General features: G+C 35.6%; 1 protein-coding gene across 3 annotated transcripts in view; it reads left to right on the forward strand.

Moving 5' to 3' along the window:
* The window catches only part of efr3bb (EFR3 homolog Bb (S. cerevisiae)), a 40,347-nt gene extending 16,700 nt beyond the window's left edge, over nucleotides 1-23,647 (forward strand). For all 3 annotated transcript variants that reach the window (XM_039692727.2, XM_039692725.2, XM_039692728.2), the window contains 22 exons: nucleotides 4,914-4,990; nucleotides 6,708-6,835; nucleotides 6,929-7,079; nucleotides 8,526-8,647; nucleotides 9,104-9,253; nucleotides 12,021-12,155; nucleotides 12,470-12,548; nucleotides 13,244-13,379; nucleotides 14,167-14,325; nucleotides 14,418-14,529; nucleotides 14,830-14,881; nucleotides 15,468-15,640; nucleotides 16,780-16,855; nucleotides 16,953-17,114; nucleotides 17,806-17,937; nucleotides 18,056-18,123; nucleotides 18,711-18,838; nucleotides 19,241-19,332; nucleotides 19,915-19,963; nucleotides 20,117-20,223; nucleotides 20,334-20,383; nucleotides 20,475-23,647. In XM_039692727.2, coding sequence (XP_039548661.2) covers nucleotides 4,914-4,990; nucleotides 6,708-6,835; nucleotides 6,929-7,079; nucleotides 8,526-8,647; nucleotides 9,104-9,253; nucleotides 12,021-12,155; nucleotides 12,470-12,548; nucleotides 13,244-13,379; nucleotides 14,167-14,325; nucleotides 14,418-14,529; nucleotides 14,830-14,881; nucleotides 15,468-15,640; nucleotides 16,780-16,855; nucleotides 16,953-17,114; nucleotides 17,806-17,937; nucleotides 18,056-18,123; nucleotides 18,711-18,838; nucleotides 19,241-19,332; nucleotides 19,915-19,963; nucleotides 20,117-20,223; nucleotides 20,334-20,383; nucleotides 20,475-20,580 — 2,444 coding nt within the window. In that variant the 3' untranslated portion in view covers nucleotides 20,581-23,647. The remainder of the gene's footprint in view (nucleotides 1-4,913; nucleotides 4,991-6,707; nucleotides 6,836-6,928; nucleotides 7,080-8,525; nucleotides 8,648-9,103; nucleotides 9,254-12,020; nucleotides 12,156-12,469; nucleotides 12,549-13,243; nucleotides 13,380-14,166; nucleotides 14,326-14,417; nucleotides 14,530-14,829; nucleotides 14,882-15,467; nucleotides 15,641-16,779; nucleotides 16,856-16,952; nucleotides 17,115-17,805; nucleotides 17,938-18,055; nucleotides 18,124-18,710; nucleotides 18,839-19,240; nucleotides 19,333-19,914; nucleotides 19,964-20,116; nucleotides 20,224-20,333; nucleotides 20,384-20,474) is intronic.
* The last annotated feature ends 1,087 nt before the right edge of the window (nucleotides 23,648-24,734 follow it).

Below are 24,734 nucleotides of genomic sequence, written 5' to 3' on the forward strand. Positions count from 1 at the left end.
TTTGAACAGTAGTGTTCACCAATGATGAGCCAAAACATTATGACCATTATGTTGGTCCTCCATGTGCTGCCAAAACAGCATCTACAAGAGCCCTACAAGAGCTGGGATCTACAAGAGCCCTGTAGGTGTCCTGTGTTATCTGGCACCAAGATGGACCAGGTTGCATGAAGCAGCTTAAGTTTTTCCCTTAAGTATGAGACTTAAAGGGATACTCCACTTTTCTTGGAAATAGGCTCATTTTACCAATCCCCCAGAGTTAAACAGTTGAGTTTTACCGTTTTCAAATGCATTCAGCCATTTTTTTGATATTTAGAAGAATATCAGCAAACAGACTGTTTCTGGTCTCATTGACTTCCGTATATTTTTTCCTACTATGGAAGTCAATGAGACCAAAAACTGTCTGTTTTCTGATATTCTTCTAAATATCAGAAAATCGACTGAATGGATTTGAAAACAGTAAAACCCAACTGTTCAAATCTGGGGGAGTGGTAAAAAGAGCCTATTTAAAAAAAAAAGTGGAGTATCCCTTTAAGAAATGATTTCCCCTTACCCAATGGAATGACTTAAGGGTGTTGCATATAATCCCTAAACTCTTAGGTAAGGGAAACTGTTAAGTTTTTCACAACAGCGATTTTGCAGAATAAAATTCTTATTAACAGCATAACAAAGTGGCCGCTCGCTCAGATCTGCCCATTTCTCCTGCGTCCAACACGTTGATTCCATGAACTCATTGTTTGCTGACTATCTATTCGCTTCACCTGTGACTGGTCGTTATGTTTTGGAGAAATTATAACTACATTTACATTTATTCGTTTTGCTGACGCTTTTATTCAAAGCAACTTACAATTGCTATATATGTCAAAGGTTGCACGCCTCTGGAGCAACTAGGGGTTAAAGGCCAATTTATACTTCCGCGTAGGGTGCGCGCAGTTGGTACGGCGTAGCATATGCACAGACGCGTCCCATACCGCGTACCCTTCGCCGTAGCCTGACGCGCACCTCCTCAAAAATGTAACCACACGTCGTGACGACACGGATCGGTGATTGGTCGGCTTGGTAGCATCGCATTTCCTCCTACACATTTCCGCAGTACCTTCTCACGCATTTCCACACGTACCATCTCCTCCGATGTCTTCTCTCGTTTCTGCCTTTCAGTTTTAGTAATTTCACTAAAATTAACTGTTTTTCCACCTCAATAAGCTCCAACTCCAACATGAGCCGCTCTCTTTCAGTGGCTATTGCTTGTAGAAACCTAGCCGCGACTCGAGTCGTGACTCTAAACCATAGACAGTAAAAGAAATGGACAAAGCGATCTCATTAGAACTCCATTGAGACGATTGAAGCCCAGTTTTTGGCGATTTTTTAGCACTTCCGTCCCTGGCGCGCAGACTCAAATAGAGCTTGACTACGTAATGTGACGAGAGCAACCCGTCTGTCTTCAAGTGGCGGTAGCATGAGAAATCTGAATCATTCCCTTCCCAAACATGCAGAGGCGGAGAGTGTGAATAGGAGCTGTCCATGAGCTATGAGAAGGAGAAAATTCTGCTAGGTATTCTGATTAATTATTTTTGTCATTTTGCCTCTACGTTTCCCCGATTGCACGCAAGCTTCTTCTCCTGTCCATACGGTAATCTCTCTAATGTGCGACAGAGAGTCGCGTGGGTATGACGCAATCGTTAGCCTACTTTCACTAAAACTGCTTCTACGGGGCCATAACATAAGCTACAAGGTAATGGAGCATTTTATACATTGTCGTGTTTCTTTAGAAATAAATAAAGGACAAATGGAGTCTTCAAACTCCTCAGATGTAAAGTTATTCGCTGTCAAAGTGACGCCAAAATGAATGGGAGTCAATGGGAATGCTAACGCAAGTGAAGTTCTGCTACAAGATGGCAGCTTCCGGTCAATGGATTACCCCCTTGATCTAAACACAGTGGAATATTAAAACCCTCCGCCGGCAGCTAGCGTTTCAGAGCAGTACTGCAGAGCAACCAAGACCTGAATGCAGAAGTATAAATGTTCACAGCGGCGTCGCCTACGTGCGTAGCCAACGCAGTACACTACGGCGTACCCTCGACGCAGAAGTATAAATTGGCCTTAAGTGTCTTGCTCAGGGACACATTGGTGTCTGACAGTGGATTCGAACCCAGGTTTCTCATACCAAAGGCATGTGTCTTATCCACTGTGGGGTGATGGCACCCAACTGCAGAAAACATCCCTTCTATTGAGCCTTGATTGGTTTTTAATCCTGCAATATCATTCACAGCAGTGCATTTACAAAAATACACACTTTTTATGTTTTGGAATAAAACTTTGAACCAGTGCAATATACACAGAAGTGTAAGCTATGTGGATTGTTTTTGCCTTTAGGCTATATCAAGGAAGAGCCAGCTGTTTTCATGTATATTTAGATATGTGGCATGTGTGTCGGTGGTGTTTTGCTTATGACGTTGAGCTGAGGCATGTGGCGGATCACCGTTTCAGTGAAAACGGAGCAGCCTCAGTCTTGACTAGCCAAGCGAGAGGCCAGTGCCTATCATGACAAAGGTTAAAGCTTGTGCTTGGGCTTCATTGGCATGACAGATAACACCACTTCTGCTTTGCCAAACCAGCTGCAGCTTATCAGCAGACAATGAACAATAAAAGATGCATAACTAAAGTTGTCTATATCTACTAGATGGAGATTTAATGAGTGGGAGAGACACAAGTGTGAAACACAGCTGTTTGTGAGAGGGTGGCTGGCTGTCAGTGTGGTGTGCCATCTCTGGATGTTCATGTGGGTTTAGAGTCACGGCGCAGTGCAGCAGCTCCTCTTCACTCACGTGGCAGCAGCTATCAGCCTCCAAACCCATTATCATAAAACCTACAAACCCTAGAGTATAGTCAAGCCAACTATGGAGATTCTGTCATTTACTCACCTTGATGTCTTTACAAACAGGTGTTTAGCAGTATCTCAGAGTTGCTCTATTACTTAAAAAAATGACTAAAGAGCTTCTTAAACGTATCATGCAAGTAGTTCATAAGTCTCCTGAAGCTGTGTGTGGAACAAATTCAATGTTAATGTAACTTTCAAAGTCTTTATTCAATGAAAATGCACAGTATTCACACTTTTTCTCCAGCTAGAATGCATTAAATTGATAAAAAAAATTCTGATACAGAACACATTTGTAATGTTACAAAAGATCTCGATTTCAAATGCTGTTTTTATGAACTTTTTTTATGAACAGAAAATCCTGAAAAAAAACAATATTGGTTTCTATAAAAATGGATTGCAACTATTTTCAACATTGATAATAATAAGACATATTTTTTAAGCAACAAATCAGCATATTAGAATGATTTCTGAAGGATCATGTGACACTGAAGACTGGCGAAATGATGCTGAAAATTCAGCATTGCATCACAGGAATAAATTACATTTTAAAATATAATAAAATTTAAAAAAAAAATTGTAATACTATGTTTTTTTTCTTTTTTCTAAACTTGCAGATATTTTTAGAATGCAAAAAATAGTGGTTTTTACAATAGTTTACAATTTTACAATAAGTCTTCTGAAGTCATAGAATAGCTTTGTTTCAGAAAACGGATCAAAATGTTTAGTCATTATTTTCACACAATCTTCCCCTCTGTTGAAGCTTTGAAATTGCATTCTTTTAGATGACTTGTGTGCTTTTAGATTTGAAAAATGGCGAGGATTGACTTTGTGGTGCCCAATGGCATTGGTTGTGGCCTGTGTGTTGTAAACGGTTGCATTGAAAAAATTTGAATATGCTATTTACAAGAGCTACTGTATTTTCAGCGAATAATTACTATTTCCCTTTCATTGTATTCAGAAGAGCAGCTTGAATATTCTATTTCTCCTTTTGTGTTTTACGGACAAAAGGAAGTCGTTCACATTTGAAACAACATGAGGATTTAACACACATAAATGGGTTCAACATAAACGGGGACATTTGAAGGCAATAGATGAGTTGAGCAGCAGGGTAAAGCTTTTCTTTGAAGTCAAAATAGAGCAAAGGCTAAAAATAGAGACTCCTTGGCTCTTTTTTTTCCTCAAACATTCATTTTAGTGGAACATTCACAGATCGGAAGATTTTCCCCTCACTGTTGTCGTTCACAGATTAAAGTTTTTCTTTTCTCAACATGAGCCAGATCTCCATGAAATCTGTTTGTTTGCTTTTTCCAAAAAGGGATTTTATCTTACCATGGTTTTCGTTTAGCAGTGTGGAAGAAAACACTTCATGCAAACCATGCTTGCCTCCAGAAGTTCATTGTTTTGCCGTCACGCTGTTCAGTAGGACACGTGTGACTCATCACTGCTGAGATGCGTGGGCCAATCGGATTGCAGATTTCCCCTCTGCATATTGGCAGCCAATGTCAGACGATGTGTTATATGTTGCATGATTTTCCTCAAGGGTTGTCTGTGTTTGACAGATTTCTGACCTACAGGAAGGACCGTCCACAAGCCCACACACTGCCATGTGTATATGCCCTCAGTAATTAAAGTTTGCATCCTTGGTCCACTAATAGCTTGATGTCCTGTTGTTATTTTTTTCCCTATCCAAGGTCATAGCCTGGAAAAGGAAGTGGATTTCAGGAGCAAAAAATGATTACAGTATTGTCAGCGATAAATATTTAAAAAGGCTTCTCTCACATTTGAAGAAATGTTGTAAGTTTTAAGATGACGGTTGTGTACTTCCATGTAGGCCTAACAAAACCAGTGCTTGTGTGAGGAATATGATATTCTGTTAATGTCTTGAGATCGCTTTCCGTGGTGTTGATGACAACCCAGAAACCTTTTTTATGATGCAATTTGTGGGCGCAAATCAGCTGTCTTCCTAAAATCAATGGCACTTTTCTTACAGAAATGAATCCTTAACCACATTTCTTGATTTCTCTCTCTCTCTCTGCAGGAGTGTGTGGTTGTTGTGGGGCGCTGAGGCCACGCTACAAGAGACTGGTGGACAACATCTTCCCTGAAGACCCAGAGGTTAGGACATTTTCTCTCTCTCTCTCTCCCTCTCCCTTTACATGGTCATTTACACTATCGTAATCGCACTTTGAGTCTATTTACTGTCAAACAGCTCTTGTTCGCCTCTCAAACCACCTATTTACAATTGCATTGATGCTCTTGGCAGATGCTTGCTTCCCGGGACCACTTAAAATAAAGTGTGTAAGAGGCAATTAGTGTGTCAGAGGCAATTACCTAAGCAGGTGTCCGAGGATACGAGCCAGGAGCGGATCCACTCGCAGTCTTTGCTGAGGCAGAGATCAACACCAGTTTATGTTATTTGCTGAGATATCTGAAATGCCTCCTTCAGTTCATTTTTGTGAGCCTATGTGCTGCAGTAGCTCAGCAAATTAGCTGTGTTCAATGTGAGCATTACAATACTGGTCTTCCAGTTACCGAACAACTACCACGAGTAACATTAATCTATAGCACCAAAAACTGTCCATAGAAATAGATGAATAGATGAAGTACTTTCCATATCTCCATTTGCTAAATTATTTTTTCTCCCTGAAGTTTGGATTAAGTGGTTGACTCAACTAGTCATTTACTAGTTAGGTCATTTACACGGCTATCTACAATGTTTTAGCTTTTATATTTTTTATATTTATAGCAGTAATGCAAATGAGTAGGGGAAACAATGGGTAAATGAGTTGAGATGACTTCTAACAGACTGTCAACTCACTAAAACAATTTTAGAAACGAAAAAATGTCTAAATTCATCACGCTCAAAAGCACAAGACAATAACTGTCGCTACCTTAGGTCACCTTCTGTGACTGTGAGCAATGTTCCCATTACTATGCAGAATCTGTAAGTCTTCTTTTGTGATAAGTTTGTGCAATTATTGATTTAAATATGTGTCTTTTGTCCTGTTAAAGTGTGTTCTTGCATAATTTCTGTCTGCTCTATTTTGAATGCAAATATGCTTCCCATGTAGGGATACGCAATATTATGGTACCATATTAATTACTGGCTGATATTAGGGGGACTGATACATGTGTCAATACATGTTTATATGAATGTTGATTTATGCATGCTCATTTTCCCTTTTTTTAATTTTTTAAAAGACTAATAAATGCTAATACTAGGGCTGCCAAACGATTAATCGCATCCAAAATAAAAGTTTGTGTTTACATAATATATGTTGGTGCACTTTGTATAATTATTTTGTACATATATAAATACACACACATGCATGTAAAGTTAAGAAAAAAATATTATTTATATATAAAATATTTATATTTATATATAATATAAATTATGTATAAATCTATATACAATATATACATGAAAATATTTCTTAAATATATACAAGCATGTGTGTGTGTATTTATATATATAAAATAATTATACAAATTGCACCAACATATATTATGTAAACACAAACTTTTATTTTGGATGCGATTAATCGCGATTAATCGTTTGACAGCCCTAGCTAATATTAATAATGCTGCTAAATGCCATCACAGGAATAGATTTTAAAAAATTCAAACAGAAAACAGTATTTCACAATATTACTTTTTACTGTATTATCAAAAATATTCAATCTTAGTAACCCCAAACTTGTGAACGATGCATTTTATTTTACAGTTTCTCAAAGGTTTTTCTATATGCTCTAAAGATTGAAACAAAACTGGATATTTAATTCTTACCTTATTCCACGTCTGTTGTGGTTATTGATTATGTGTGTGTTTGTAGGATGGGTTGGTAAAGGCTAACATGGAGAAGCTGACTTTTTACGCCCTATCAGCTCCTGAGAAGTTGGATCGGATCGGGGCGTACCTGTCTGAGAGACTGTCCCGTGATGTGGCTAGACACCGTTATGGGTAATGAAATTTATTAGCCTGATCTGAGACATCCTGTCTTTTACTTTCTCCTGTTCCTCCTCCTCCTATTCAGTGTGCGTTTTGTCTCGTCAGGTACGTGTGTATTGCGATGGAAGCCCTCGACCAGCTGCTAATGGCCTGCCACTGTCAGAGTATCAACCTGTTTGTGGAAAGTTTCCTGAAGATGGTGCGAAAACTCCTGGAGGCTGACAAGCCCAACCTGCAAATCCTGGGAACAAATTCAGTACGTACACACTGTTGTATGCTAGTTCACTGACACAAAGGGTAAAGCACTGAACTTCAGTCCCTTACTCTTCATGTTTCCATAAAATGTTTGTTTTACAAAATCCTTACCCAGTACTCACAAATGGCTGGGATAGTAAAGAAATTTCCTAAAATCTAAATTATCACTTTTTGTAACATTGTGTAAATGTGTGTACTATGTCCTTTTTTAATGTTCTGTATTTAGGACACCATGTACATTATGTACTATGTAAAATGTACCATATAAAATATTTATACATATGTTTGCCGATAAACATTGCAGATGAGCCATGGACACACACACACACTGCAGTGCATCCATCTAAATACAATAAAGAAAATCATACTCAATTATAGATCAAAATAAGTAATCTATGGCATTGAACATGCACCCACATACAACATAAAACGCAGTGCTTAAACTCAATGTGACTAACCCATTTCAGTGTATTCTGTGTCACCCATAACCACCTCGGCTACTGCACACTGCAGGTATCAGTCACATGTAAAAGCCGTTTTTAAACGTTTTCACAATGAACTTATTTATCTGGAAATGCTTTAGGATAGAGATGCGTTAGTCAGAATTGCACCCACATCTGTTCTCTGATGGGTCATTTGGGTTCTGCAAAGGCTGCATCACATAATAATAAGAAGGAAATGTAGGTCTAGAGTTTATGCAATTATTTATTAATAACAGATTTAGTATGCAGGCGCTAGTTTAAAATGAGTCATTAAATCATCTAAGTGACAGGGTCTCATCCATCAGTTCTCTACCATTTCTATAATAAGGCATTTTATTTTTGTTTTATTCATGGCCTCCGTAATCTTGACTCAAAATAGCTAAATCTAAAAATAACCTAAAACCTGTCAAATAATAACAGATTAGGTTCCTTTTTTAATCTGAAACACTAAGTGAGACTTAGTATGTTACAGATTTGTTGTTAATGCTCACTCAAATATGAATATAAATGCGAATCTGTGAAATTATATGTGAATATAATGTATGATACATGGTTTAATAACATTAGCATTTAACAATATAGAAGTATTTGAATGAGCATTAACTAATGACCCTGTCCTAACCTTAAAATAGTGTAATAATGCTATTAATTTAATTAATTTACTTTCATGCAGGTTAAGTCTTTTCCTCTAAATGGATATTCATATTCTTGGTTGTAAGTGTCAGAAAATCTTTTATTGTTCAGTAATGATGATGAGGTCGACCGGGGGTTAATGTAGAACAAAAATGTTTCATTAACATTTAATCTTTTTTTAATACTGTCTTATAATCACTCACAAGCTGTCCCTGGTTAGAGCAGCATTTGCAGTCTTTTCAAGGAAATGGGTTTTTAACCTGATTTGTCTTTGGTTTTCCTGGTTATGTAATTAATTCGTTTGTTTTTATTGAATTGCTCTTGTTTTCCAGTTTGTGAAGTTTGCTAACATCGAGGAGGACACTCCCTCATATCATCGCAGTTATGATTTCTTCGTGTCGCGGTTTAGCGAGATGTGTCATTCCAGCTTTGAGGACCCTGACATCCGCACCAAGTGAGAGAACACACATGTACACGTCTGACTTTGTGCAGTCCATCTAGATATATACACAGACAGACAGACAGACAGACAGACAGACAGACAGACAGACAGACAGACAGACAGACAGACAGACAGACAGACAGACAGACAGACAGACAGACAGACAGACAGACAGACAGACAGATAGATAGATAGATAGATAGATAGATAGATAGATAGATAGATAGATTCTGCTTCATATTGCAAATTTGTATTTGTCATTAGTTTAATTTATTATCATACTCATAAACACACTGTTTTGTTGCACAAATATTTACTGCACTTTGTTATTCTTATAGTTACTCACCTACTGTATAGCGGAGCTAATGAATCAGAAGTCTTGCACATTCACTGAAACTACTTATTTACACATTGGGACAAAAAAAGGTGGATACACACCCGAACTAACTGAGTACTTACTCATCTCAGAATCCGAATGGCTGGCATTAAAGGTCTGCAGGGAGTTGTGAGAAAGACCGTGAACGATGAGTTGCAGGCGAACATCTGGGACCCTCAGCACATGGACAAGATCGTCCCCTCGCTGCTCTTCAATCTGCAGTCTGGTGAAGGCACAGAGAGGTAAGAGTGTTATGCTTTAACTAGTTTATAATTGACTTCTGTGGGATATGAACTTTTCGTCCTTGTGGGACACTTGGCTGCTCTCAAAGCTGAATCCTCTGTTTAAATTTACTAATTATATACAATTGGAAATCCAAGAATATAAGCTGTTTGTCGCAAGCCATGACAAAGGAGACAACACATCGGATAATGATCAAAAAGGACTGACGTTTATTAAATTAAGAGGAATAAAAAAGGAAAAGACTGACGGTTTCATTTTATTGTATTATTATTATTTATTTATTTTGCCATGAATATATATTTTTATGCTAATATGGCAGTAAAAAATAAATAAATAAGATATATGTGACTATATTAGTAGGGATGGCCTGTATGACCACTACATAGCTTCATACAGAATCTCTGTAGCAGTATACATCACAATATTGTTTTTTTGCTGATAATTCAGCAATTATTTATATTTTTTATAACCATGTTAAAAATACCTGTACTATCATTCAAAAGTTCGGAACATTGAGATTTTTTAATGTCTTTGAAAAAGTGAAATACTACTTTTTTGTGATATGTCATTGTGAAATATTATTACAATTTAAAATTTGTAAATATATATAAATATATTGTAATTTATTCCTGTGATGGCAAAGCTACATTTTCAACATTATTAGTCCAGCCTGTCACATGATCCTTCAGAAATCATTCTAATACAGTATGCTGATTTGGTGCTCAAGAAATATTTATTCTCATCAACCGTTGAAAACCGATGTGCTGAAGATATTTTTGTGGAGAATAAAACATATAAAAAAAAAAACATTTAATATAACTTGAATTAGGGGTTTCACGGTCTTTTTTAAAATAATTTTCACACCTGTACATCATTTAAATTTTGTATTGATATTTAAAGTTGAGTTTGAAACCATAATTGACCTAAAGCTACACCGCACCAAATGTGTGTGGTGTGTTGTGAGATGTCAAACTAAATCGTTGCCATTATAATCATCAAAGACCAGTCTTTGTGGATGTGCCCCCTATGCAGCCATAATTACACCGCAGGAAGAAACTTTAATTACCTCTTTTTGCTGTTTGGTATGTGCTAATTGCCGTTTGATGTAAAGGGCAGCTGATAATTAACTCATCCTGTCAGATGTGCATTTCAGATTGGCAGAACAGCAGCCACAGCAGTGGACTAAAACACAGTGTGTTTGTTTCTGGTAAACTAAACAGTCCAGCATCCTTCTGGATGTGTGGCGAGAGGCGTTTAGCTGAAGTGAGAAGAGCTTCTGCAGATTTCGACAGTCGTCATGCGGTTATATAACGGAGGGACCGTGAGCTGAGCAGCAGACTGACTGACAGCAGGGTGTGTGAGGGCAGAGGAACAGTGTGATTAATAAATGATGAGACGAACCCTGTGAGACCCAACGCTCTTTTTCTGACACAGACAGCGAAGCTCTCACAGGACGTATTCCTTTATTTATGACACACTATTCTCAGACATTCAGGGTATTTTCTTAATCTCTATTTTCTATTAAAAAAAAAAACATCAGAACATACTTAAGATAAATTTACTTGGGAAGAAAAATATGTATGATTTAATATAACTCATGTGAGTCTATAGCTGGACTGTCCTGCTTTTTATGTTCATAGGCAATGGTTTTATTAAGAAATGTCAATAGTAGATGTTTTTTAAAATGCTGAATTTATATAGTTCTAATGTTGTAATTTAAATATATGAATATATTGTATTTATATATATATATATATATATATATATATATATATATATATACTGTATATATATATATATGAAGAGTTCAGATGCAAAAGCCTCTAAATGCCATTTGAAATTTTCTTCTTTAATGATGATTTTTATCAAACTTGTATATTTAAGTTCAGTAATTTCACTTAAATAACAATTAATAGGTAATCATCATTGCCATTTAAGTGAAATCACTGAACTTAAATATACAAGCTTGATAAAAATGATCATTCTAGAAGAAAATTTCAAATGGCACTTAGAGGCTTTGCATCTGAACTCTTCATATATATATATATATATATATATATATATTATTGTATTTTTAATTTGAGATTTTCATGCTTATAAATTACACAAACACAAGCACTATGCACCTTAACTGAATAGCTTCTGAGTTATTGCAATGGTTATATGACTATTTTCGGGTTGAATGTTGGGTGTCTCATACTTTGGGTGTAAAACACTTTTTGCTGCTATTGAGGTGTGATCTGGGTAAGGTTAGGGACAGGTGTGGTGGTATGGGTAGGTTAAAGTGTAATGGATGGGTCAGCTGTGTAATTACAGATATTAAAATTAGTTACAGATATGTAACTTAGTATTACACAGATATGTAAATTAGTTACAGCTGTAATTACATGCTGGTATTTTAAAAATATAAGTACAACGTAAAAACATGTATTTACACAATAAGTCCATTGTATCAAATTATTTGTTTCAATGAAAGAACATAGTACTTAAAGCCACTTAATATAAAGTGGGACCATATGAGGTCTTTAATAGAAGAATCGTTGACTAATATTAGTAGTGCACTGCTGAAAATGGGTTCACTTCCGCTTTAGGCCTGCTGTCTTGTTGAATGTTTTACTGGGGGTCTTTTCACTTTTCAAGACTCATTTGGTTATTCGATGTCAGTAATTTTTTTTTATTCAGCTTCTTCTCTGAAACCCAAGCTCTTTTTTTAAAAATTAAGAGCTGAAAACTTAACGTCTCCCTCTCTTTCTGTTTCCTGTGCAGTCGCTCTCCCTCTCCGCTGCAGGCCAGTGAGAAGGAGAAAGAAAGCCCAGCCGATCTGACGGAGCGCTGCTTTCGGGAACTGCTGGGCCGTGCCGCCTATGGCAACATCAAGAACGCAGTCACCCCTGTGCTTATGTAAGGGATCTGCCACACATCACGCCTGTCAGAATAGGTTATAATATATATTTTTTTCATTTCTGCTGGTATTTCATTAGTTTTTTAGGTATAGAAATGTAACATTTTTACATTACTTCAGATTTAGGGCATTTGCTTTATAATTCTCCAGTCTCTTAATGTTGGCATATTGATTAAGAGTAACTCAACTCATATCAGTTCTGGATTATTTATGAGTTCATAGTTAATCTCACTTCGGGTGGTGTGAATCTCATTTTTCAGTCGCTTCTGACTTCATTTCTCTTGCTCAAGCTCTTTCGGTTCTCTCACCGCAGGCATCTTGATAATCATTCTCTGTGGGAAGGCAAAACATTTGCAGTGCGCTGCTTTAAGATCATCATGTACTCCATTCAGGTGAGTTCAGTCCTTAATTGAAAAAAGAATCAACTTTAATAAGAAACTTTTTTATAATTTATGTACATCAGATATATCATATTATATTATACGTATTATATGTATTATATTATAGTGGTACAGAAATTATACTCACACTCTCTCTCTCTCTCTCTCTCTCTCTCTCTCTCTCTCTCTCTCACACACACACACACACATATGAAGAGTTCAAATGCAAAAGCCTCTAAGTGCCATTTAAAATTTTCTTCTAGAATGATCATTTTTATCAAGCTTGTATGTTTAAGTTCAGTAATTTCACTTAAATGGCAATGATGATTACCTATTAATTGTCAAGTGAAATGTCTGAACTTGAATATACCAGCTTGATAAAAATGATCATTCTAGAAGAAAATTTCAAATGGCATTTAGAGGCTTTTGCATCTGAACTCTTCACATATGGGTTATAATAAAAATATATCTTAATATATTTTATTCTTGGGGTGCTGAACAATTAACTTAAGATATTAAAAACTTTTAATCACCAAGAATACCAAAAATTGGCATCACACACTCAATGTGAATAGTTTTACTTATCCAATTCTGTTTAGTTATGATTATTAGTGATGCAAAGAATATTCTTATCAAATCATATTTACATTTATTTACAAGATTTTTAACCTAGTCATTTAAATCTCTCTTTCTTTCCATCCATCCAGTCTCAGCATTCTCATCTGGTCATCCAGCAGCTCTTGGGCCATTTAGATGCCAACAGTAAGAGCTCAGCCACAGTGCGTGCTGGGATAGTGGAGGTCCTTCTGGAGGCGGCTGCCATCGCTTCCAGTGGCTCTGTTGGTGGGTGTGGATTTACAATGCCGGTTACTAAACATTAAGTAGTGTAGCCAGTATATAGCTCATTGCACAGGAACAGAGTGGTGTATAACATATATCACATATTTCATGCCTGTGCTTAGTATCTGGGTCACTCTCCCCCAGACGTTAAGCTGCTCCTCTGGGGGAAGAAAAGTGTGACATTGCATCTGACCCCATCTAGATTTCAGCCAATAATATACATTTTTATAGCCAGACTTCTGCGAGCGGGGCTCTCTGACGTCAAGACAGTGCTCACACCTACTGTCCCGTGTGAAAGCCCTGTCACACTTCTTCTGGCAGCACTGCAGCACGCCACCTGCAGCTCAAAACTAACTGAATCATTTCATCCGATTCATTTAAGTGAATCAGGTCCTTTTGGACATATTGGAGATTTAAATGACCTGCTTAAAAAAATTATTTTTTTAAATTGCCTTATCATTATATTATTATATAATATATTTTTATATTTTATCATATTAAAAAGTATACTTTTTGCATCACTACTAGCATTATCAAAAAGATTTCTGGTAACACTACAGAGTTTTTTTGTCAAATATTTAGTTTTTTGAAAACTGTTCTTACCGCCCAGAAACTTATAATTGCTTTACATGTTGTTTTGATTATTAAAAAGAGTGGGAGAAAAACAACTATTTGTTAAAAAGGTTGGACATTTATATCTCTAGTTGTACTGATTCTGTTTAGCTGCAGATGGCTAATGTTTTTTACGAAGTGGCTGCATATATTAATGTGTGTTTGTTGCTTATTTTAGGCCCCACAGTGCTGGAGGTGTTCAACACGCTGCTCCGGCATCTGAGGCTCAGTGCGGACTATGAACTCACAGGATCCTACGACTGCACCAACATCGGCACCAAGATCATCAAGGAGCACGAGGAGAGACAGCTACAGGAAGCCGTCATCAGGACTATCGGTGCGTTTGTGAGCATATTACGACGGATATTCCACGGTCTTCTTTGAGTTTCTTTATTTTTCATTACTATGGTTTGTGTCTTTTGAAATAAGGCTCATTTGCAAACACGTTACCCACGTATCAGCGCTCGGAAGTGATGCTGTTCATCATGGGAAAGATCCCTATTCCAGGCATGCATTTCACACTACCCTCTACAGGCTCAGGGTGAGCACTGCAGCCACTGCATACTGTTTTTTTACTAAGAAAATCCCACTAATTAATATTATTAAACATTATTGTGGTAAATAAAAGCATTTATGAGACATTACTTTTAATAGACATATGTTCTCTTTATTTTCATACCATTGCATTCAAGTTTGTGGTTGTTTGGCGAAAGTCTTTTTTGCAAATCTGGTTGTCTGAATTTTCTAAAAAGAACCAATTCAAACAGAATTACTTTTAAAAGCTCGAAGGTCTTCACTTTGTACATTTTCTGAGGTGAACATCATTGTGTCTTTACTGCAGGCCTGAAGGAAACCGAATGATCCAAGTCATGCTGTTGAAGTCCTTAAGACAGGTAAATTCTTCCTTTTTTTTTTTTTTTTTTTTTATTGAAGAAACATGTAAATTTACAAATACATTCAGGAGAACATAAAAGAGGTAAAGCAAAGACAAATTATACAGAATAATTCCAAATCAAGTGCCATAAAAATAATTATATTACATTATACAATTATAAAACATAAAATAAATAAAAATTAAAAAATAATAATACAAATAAATTAAGCAATCTTGACTATCAGATTCAATACAAAATAATTGTTCATATATTTTCAGGAATCTATTACATTTTTTTATTGCTAGATAAACTCAAAGATTTAAGCAGTGAGTCTACTTCAACCAAAAAATGTGAGAAAATAGGAAGTGATCCCATAAATAAAAAAAAAATTAAAAATGTATTCTTTGGATGTGTGGGAATCAGTATAATAACAAATAATATCTTTCAAATTAAAGGAGTGTGCATGAATGGGGGTTTTATTTAAATGAGAAAATATACCAGACCAAAATTTCTGAACCAATTCTGCTTGATGCCTCATGAAAGAGAATTACATCATAGCAAAGATTTGGTAATGTTTCTTTCTTATTTTTTCTTCACTCTCCAGGTCACATGTGGTTTTCAGACGACTAACATGCTGACAGCTCTGCCCAACTCCTTTCTGGACCCATTGCTGTCATTCGCTCTGCTAGAGGATGCAGAAATTCGGCTGCTGGTGCTGGAAATTCTGGTCAGCCTCATCGATCGCCACGATAACCTCCCCAAGTTCTCCACCATCAGGTTAGTGTCTTTATTGGATTTAGGTCTAGGGGTTCTGGGTTTCCATCTGCTTACACTTTAACCCTCAGGTGCTCTTCGTTTCGGAGTCACACTTGTTATCTTCCCGGTCAAAAGTGACCGGACACCTAAAAATTAAATTTCCTCCATCCCAGTAAAGCCAATGCAATTTATTTTTGTTCTATAATATTTATTCTTTGTAATTTAGTATTTTGAGACAATTTTATTGAATTTATTAATATTTATGCAATATTTATGGTCTATTTTTCCATGGAAAATATATATATATTTATATATATATTATTTTTTTCAAAAAAATATTAATGCAGTATTTTAGTTTAATATAGAATCTAGGCCTTCAGAAAAAAAAAATTTGAAGAAAATTAGCACCACCTGGTTACAGTATAGAGAAAAAGCGTAGAATCATGGTGTAACCACTAGATGGCATGTACTGTACTGTACAGCTTTCTATGGAGAAGCATGTGAATTCCCCAGATGTTTATGAACACATTTTTTTTTTTTGGTGGATTTAAATATATAGTTGAAACAATCTCAAAAACGATTTTTTGTTAAAAAAATGTAAAAAATAAATAAATAAATAAATAAAAATTTGTGAATTCTTGTGTTTTTGTCAATTTCCCATTCATTTCCTATGGGTCGGTCATTTTTGACCGAAGACCACAAGTGTGACTATTTTTTTTACGACCACTTAGCATGCTCGGATCATGACCTCATTTTTTTGTATTCATAATGCCATAAATGCATAATGCCATAAAAGTCACCAAGTTTCATAACATTACGATGAAGCTGTGATTTTTAGAAATTCTAAATAGAAAATGTTTCGGTCAGAAATGACCGAAGAGCACCTGAGGGTTAAGAGAGCATGAAATTTAAACTTTAATAATAAAGGTCCTATTGTGCACAATTCATCAGTGCATATAATTGTAATTAATACAATAAAATGCATGTAACCATTAAACAATTTATAACAATAATTACTTGCACTTTTCAGTGTTTCAATTGAATATTCAGTTTCAAATCTGAAAAATTTCACATTACAGGTATATGCATTAAAACTAGCTTTTCATGCAGACTTTAATTGTTTTTCCTGTGGTGTCATGTGTCACTTTGTCCCCATGCAGTATCATCTCTGACATCTCTGTGCTTAAGCTCAAAGTGGACAAGTGCTCACGTCAAGACAACCTCTTCATGAAGAAGGTACAGCATTCCTCTATCTCATCTCTTATCTCCCCTTGTCAGTGGGTCTGCATGTATGTCCGAAGGGCTGATGTAGTGTTGATATCTGTGTTTTTAGCATGCGCAGCATCTGTACAGACACATTTACCTGTGCAGTAAGGAACAGAGCAGCGGGCAGCCTCACTTTGAGAAGCTCTACTCACTCCTGGCCCTCATCAGCATGGAGCTGGCCAACGAAGAGGTGGTGGTGGACCTTATCCGTGTGGCGCTCGCTCTACAGGTGTGTTTACACTCCTAAAGTCCTAACGTTTTGTGACCTTTACTATGAATATGTAAACATGCATTCAGAATTTACAGTCTCAAATCTTTGAAAGTATTTTAGTCCGGGTCACCAAATCCAACCAGGCAGAATTAGAGGTTACCAAAATCCGTTACCTCACTCTCGGTCTGTCCCAATCGTTATGCGTTTTTATATGCATCTGTTGTGTCCCCTACTGTACTGGCCTAAATTTGTGTTACCTTAGTTGTAAATTTGATATCTCTTTATTTTTATTTTTTTCATCTTTTGTAAAGTCATGGAAATTCTATATTAGATCCTTTCTTGTGCTGATGGCACAAAGGGGATCGCATAAAAACTAGATTTGCAATGGTCTCCGCCATTACCCTACTATAGGTTACATGCGAGTCCATCAAACCACACACACCGGTAAACACACAACATGCACAAAGAAAACAAAACTAAACTATTCATCTTTGTCAGCTCTTTTACACAGAGTATGATGTTATGGTTCTATTCATTATCAAATTTCATTATGAAGCTTGATGAATTTTTTCATTTATTTGCAACTCAAACTGTTTTTAAATTAGAAATTCAGCATCAGTCTTTTTATGTGTTTTTGATGATGACCTACAAGGAATTCATAAAGACTTTCAGTGTTTCTTCTCACCTTCCTGTGTTGCTTTCCATCCAGGACTTGGCACTGAGCGATGAGGAGGCGTTACCGGTGTATAACCGCTGTGCTGTTCATGCCCTGTCCTCTGCTTACCTCAATCTCATCAGTCAGCTCACCACCGTCCCAGCGTTCTGCCAACACGTTCATGAGGTGCCACATAGATGCTGAGCACAACCGCCTGATCTGTAGTCACTAACAGTTTCTGTTTATCGATTGAGATCTATTGCATAACCATTTTAGATGAATAAAATGTATGAACTTTTTGCAGGTGATTGGAATGAGACAAAAAGAAATTCCTTACCTGTTACCTGAGGATGTCTTCACTGAAAACCCAACGTAAGGCAAACTGTTTAATGTTTTATATTATGTTCGAGAGTATTATTCAGTGAGGATTTTGGTTTCCACTAGAATATTAAGCAGAATAATTGTTTTCAACTTTGATCAAAATAAATGTATAGAATATATTAGAATCAGATCAGGTGTGCTCCTACAGTAGTCACACTCAAATCCAGACTCAAAACACATCTGTTCAGCTGTGCATTTACTGAATGAGCACTGTGCCGCTGTTCGTCCGACTGTTACTGCACTTCATTTTATTCTAAATAGTTTTAATTTACTGTATTTTATTTTTATCATAATTTTTATTTTTCATTATTTCTTATTTTTTATTCTAAACTGTTTTAATTATTCTGATTTCTTTTGATTATTTTAATTTCTTCTATGTAAAGCACTTTGAATTGCCATTGTGTATGAAATGTGCTATATTATAAATAAACTTGCCTTGCCTTGCCTAGAATGAATTCTGAAGGATAATGTGACTGAAGACTATAGTATTTTTATATATAGATTTAAAAATCATATGCATATTTAAATCAAAATACAAAAATATTGTAAATTATATATTCTAAATTATGATTTCCCAGGATTCCTAAGACGCTGGAGAAGCTGGAAGGAGAGGTGTTGTTCCAACAGGCCAAGATCACTGAGGTTCTTGGAGGAAGTGGCTACAACACTGAACGACTAGCTACACCTTACGTCCCACAGTTTACAGGTGCATAAATGAGCATTTTGTGCCACATCATAAAATTTCCAAAAAATGACCAGATTTTTATTTCTTATAAGTGTCTTATTGTGTACAAATTATCATTGTGCATCAATCAAATCCCAATGGATAACCTGCTCTTTGTTGTTTCCTGCTAAATATTCTTTAATTCTTCGAAACACGTCACATGGCACACTCTAAATGCGCTGTGTGTGCCTTTCATACTGTTTTTAAGAAAACAATGTACCGGTAATTCTTATTGTTGATAAGCGGCTACTCAGGCTATAGCCAATACAATCAAAGTGGTTAGCTCATTAGCTTCAATCTGGTTAGTGTTAGCCTAAAGTTATTTCTGCTTATTATTAGCTGACTGGCAGATATTGGTTGATTAATTCCACCCTCTTCCCTTAGATGAAGACCGGCTGTCAAAGAGAAAGAGTGTTGGAGAAACAATATCTCTCCAGGTGGAGGTAGAGTCCAGAAACAGTCCGGAGAAAGAGGAGGTAAACGGAACTATACAACCCTTACAGGGACGTTTATGAAACCTTTTACTGGTTAACTTTTTTTTTTTTATTAAGGACATTTTAAGAAATTTGGCATTCACATGAATAGCAAATCAAGCCAACATAGGTTTACCTAGTTAAATTTAACAAAACATACAAAAAAAGTTTTGTTTTTAAATATTGTGAAAATTATGACACTTTTTTTTTGCATTTTTAGATTAAGAACATAAACATATGAAGAGTTCAGATGCAAAAGCCTCTAAATGCCATTTGAAATTTTCTTCTTTAATGATGATTTTTATCAAACGTGTATATTTAAGTTCAGTAATTTCACTTAAATAACAATTAATAGGTAATTATCATTGCCATTTAAGTGAAATTACTGAACTTAAATCTACAAGCTTGTTAAAAATTATCATTCTAGAAGAACATTTCAAATTGCACTTAGAGGCTTTTGCATCTGAACTCTTTATATATATATATATATATATATATATATATATAGTTTTACTTTGTTCATAGTCAGATATAGCTGACTTCTGAGGACAGCATTGTACTGATGTATGTTTTCTTTTCCTACAGAGAACACCAGCTGAAGAAATCACTTTTGAAACACTGAAAAACGCCATCGGTGGGTTGATTTAATGAGAATTGATCTTTCTCTAAATTGTCTCTGCAGATATTTCCATAACCTGCATGATGTAATTGTTTGTATGATTATTGCTTCGTTAACTTCTCTATTAGCTGAACAGTGCTAAAGTGTGTGCGCGTGTGTATTCTCCAGTGGACAGCGTAGGCGTGGAGGAACAGGAGAAGGAACGCAGGAGACAGGTGGTTGAGAAGTTCCAGAAGGCCCCCTTTGAGGAAATAGCTGCCCACTGTGGTGCCAGAGTGAGTTAATTATAATTTCATGAAAATGTTTTCCTCTGTTGTCTTCTCTCACACTGATCAGCTCAATATTGTAATTTAGGGCTAATACTTGTTCTTCTGTTTCCTCCCAGGCTTCAATGCTGCAGAGCAAACTTAATCAAATCTTTGAAATCACGATCAGGTAGGTTGCAGCATGGCTCCTTTCAAACACCAGCCGTCTCTGGTAAAGATGTTTGCGGTGATCTTATCTTTTCACTCTTTCTTGCTTGCAGGCCTCCTCCCAGTCCATCTGGAACCATCACATCAAGTTACGGCCAAACCCAGAGTCGCTCAGTCCCCGTTTATGAGATGAAGTTCCCGGATTTGTGCGTTTACTAGTGCAGCTCAACTCAGGATTCAGGAACCTTCAGTAGCAGCCAGAGGTGCAAAGAGCTGGAGGGTTTTAACTATTCAATGATATTTTGATGTTATAATGCAGGAAAACTTAGAGGTCATCCCTCCTCTATCCTATAAACCTCATTGCTGGATTGTCCCATTCCCCAACCTACGCTGTTACTGTACAGTGTACACAGTTTAGTGAACATTTGAGTTTTCCCGATGTAAAAAATATTCCCCACATATTCTTAGTTATTCTGCTCCTCCATAATAAAATCAGCTCACATATATGTATTTGGGCAAGTATTGAAGCAAAATTACTAACTCAACTGGGGCACAAAACCTATTAAGAACATGTCTGGGTTATATTTCACCCCCAAATAAATAGGTAAATTATATTTTGAATAAATAACATTTAAAAAAACTGACCTTTAAGATTTATTTTGCATTGTATTATTATTTTCATGACAAAGCACATTTACCCCAAATTCTCATGTTTTATTGTAAAAATGATATACATTTATAGTAGGAATATACTGTCTTTGACTATGCTTATTGCAGTGCTGAATGATGATTACAAATCATTGCATTACAGTAATTCCTTATTATAATAAAACTATTGTAAAAATCACCATTGAGACACATTACAATATTGAGACTTTTGGAGGTAAATATATTTTGAATTGTCATAAAATAATGTCACGATGCTAAATGGTCAATAAATAACCTTCATTTTCTTAATGATCAATAATTGTAGAATAAATGGTGACCACATTTTGTTCAGATGCTTTTTAAAGGGGAGTTTCATAGAATAAAAAGGGGAAACTTCACCGGATTGAAAGCTCTGATGACTTGTGACAAAACAACCTACAAACCTTTCTACCAAGAGTTTAAATGCAATTAGTATTAGTGAAGTTAATTTATTGCACAAAATATCTCTGAAATGATTTTTACTTGTTGGTGCTAATTTTTGTTTCTAGTAGTTTGAACATTTAGTGAATCGACTTTGTATTGTTTTCTTTAAACATTGGTAGCTAATGTTTATCACACAGTGTTCTGCAGTCTGTGTAGATATCTGAAGTTCGTATCACTGGAGGTGTGACGCCTAACTAAGGAGCTCTTTAGTGCTCAAGGAACTATTTAATTCAATTTTTCTACCCAGTACCCATACTCATTTGCTTAGCATCTGTAACCTGCAATGTTGTGCTTATTTTTGAGTGCTTCCACACAGTCTTGTGGCATCGGACAATTTTTTTAAATTATTTTTATTTTGTAAACATAAGCATAATTTTTACTGTGTATATATAAAGTTACATATAAGATCTATGAATATATGTAAATAGCTGTTTATTAGTTTTCGAATGCTCTGGTTTAGTCCTGGTTAGGTCATTGTCTGAATGAGAGCGTGAATTTCCTCATAATCACAAGTCAGTATGACACCTTCATTTTAAAAGAGTTTGCAAAATTCGTAGCTTTGTTTTTATGATTGACTACTAGCTCAAGGGTTCAGAGGCAAATGAAGAAAAACAGTCGGCAGCATTGCCATAAATCACACTCCTGTGTCTCTACATATAATATTTAAAGGATCATTTACAGCCAGGGTTTATTTAGCTATTGTGTCCGTCTGACTGTACATTATCCTGCTTATTACATATTGCTAATAACCAAATAAATAAATATATGGATATGAAATATATTCATTTCGAGTATAAAAAGTCCATTACAGTCAGACTAGCAACAAAACATTCAATGCAACAATATTACTATATTAATTTACATATTATGTTTAATCTGCAATCCAAGTTATATTTTTGATGGACTAGTTAGCTAACATAATTATCTACAAAGTCTTCCTCTATAATAAGTTCTCTCTCATCCAGCTCTCTGTATTTCTTACCAGTTCATTGTTCTTCCACTTATTTTCTTGCAAAAACGATAAACATGCCAATATTAGATTCACAGTTTAGCGGTCATTACACAAAATGTCTCCTGTTGGCCAATAAGCATCAAGTATTTTAGAGGCTATATAATAAATTCTATATTTTTATCATTTGATGAAAAGCATTATACCTGTAGGTGTAGTCCCTAATATTTTAGTCCCATTATGCGAAAGGATTATTTTTTGGTATGGCTGTGGATCTTTACAGTGCCATTGACTGCTGTGCTTTTTCTAGAGGATTCTCTCTGCATGCTGTTATTTACATCATCGATTGGTGACTGCATACAGTATATGTTTTAAGTGTTACTTTTTATGTTTTTAAGAGCATATTACATGAGGCCAAGTGTCAAAACAGATTAAATCATTTTTGCCTTTAATTCATTATTCATTTATATTACACAGAGTAGTTATTTTAATAATCCGACCAGAGATACCTAAAAAGTAAATTAGGGCTGTGCAAAAATTAATTACGATTAATTGCATCCAAAATAAAAGTCTGTGTTTACATCATATATTTGTGTGTGCTTTATATAATTATTTTGTATATATAAATACACACACATGCATGTATATATTTAAGAAAATGTGTTATTCATATATAAAATATTTATATTTATATAATATAGATTATGTATTTATATATATATATACAGAATATAAGCGCAAATAATTCTTAAATATATACATGCATGCATAGGTATCTATATATACAAAATAATTATATACAGCACACACAAATATATTATGTAAACACAGACTTTTATTTTGGATGCGATTAATCGCAATTAATTTTTGCACAGCCCTAAAGTAAATGCTATGATTCCTGTAGTCAGTAGTGTCTTTACCTCACAAGTAGACCTCTGCCGTCCTTAGTATGCATTTGCTATACGAGTATTCCCTTGAAATGAATCTGAATTGTAGCTCTTGCCCTGATTATATCGCTGTAAATACATCTCACATTTCTGAATTTAATGTCTGTGAGAATGTTAATTTTTGGGTTGTGACGTGTCAAAGTTAGTCATTTGTTATAATATACCTCTGCAATTTATGTCTCATGTATGGGGTGACTGGAGTCAAATATCAGTCACAATGGATGTTTCTTTTTCTAATGAATTAAAAGTTTTCCCTATGTTTTCCCTATATTTGTGGTTAAACTGCAAATAGACAATAAAACATTTTTCGATAGAATGCAGTGTTCATTGGACTGTTCTTAGCATCTGAAGTTAGGGGCGCTGAAACTTTGGAGTTTGCCAGTGACCTTGCGCTGCGCCTTGTTTTCTCGCTCAAATGATTTCCCTTTCATCGTTCAGCAAACGTAATCATATATTTGTTTCTGGAAATGTTTGAGCTCAAATCGAGATTTCTTACTTTTAGATCACAAACAACTGAGAAGCAGAAAATATAAGCAAAAGTCTCCATTTGCTGTCCAGCAGAAACAAGATATGATTTTTGATCATATAAAATGTCATTTGCAGAGGTGTAAATTCCAGGTTCAGAAAGTAAAAGTCCTCCTCAGTGTTTTGTTCCAATCACCTGGATTTGCTAGTAATATAATTTTTCCAGCCAGGCGATTGGAGAACTAATTAGTGAAATCGGCTGCCTGACTTCATGAGTGGAATAAACATATGGCAGGACTTTTACTCTATGGACTTTGTGATTTATGATCCTGTGATTTATGATCCCATGATTCATGGTCTTTATTTAAAGGAGTAGTTCACTTTTAAAAAAAACTTTTGCTGATAATTTACTCACCCCCATGTCATCCAAGATGTCCATGTCATTCTTTCTTCAGCCGAAAAGAAATTAAGGTTTTTGATGAAAACATTCCAGGATTTTTCTCCATATAATGGACTTCAGTGGGAAACAAACGGTTCAAGGTCCAAAAGACAGTTTCAGTGCAAACTGTTCAAAGGGCTTTAAACGACACCAGGCGATGAATAAGGGTCTTATCAAGTGAAACGATCACTCATTTAAAGAAAAATAACAAAGTTTAAGTTTTATAAGCTCAAATGGTCACCTTTGTTCTGTGATGCACGTTCGTGACTCTTCTGTTCGAACTCGTTTATCAAAATGAACGAATCTTTTTCAATTCATTCATTTTGTTTGTTGAATGAATCAAAAAAGATTCGTTCATTTTGATGTGTAAAAGTAAATGTGATGCAATTTCAGACCGATCAACAAATTTGCTGTTTTTACTCCAGGATATTAACCATAAAAA

Source organism: Pimephales promelas, chromosome 13 (genome assembly GCF_988280905.1).
Source record: "Pimephales promelas chromosome 13, fPimPro1.hap1.1, whole genome shotgun sequence".
Taxonomy (NCBI): domain Eukaryota; kingdom Metazoa; phylum Chordata; class Actinopteri; order Cypriniformes; family Leuciscidae; genus Pimephales; species Pimephales promelas.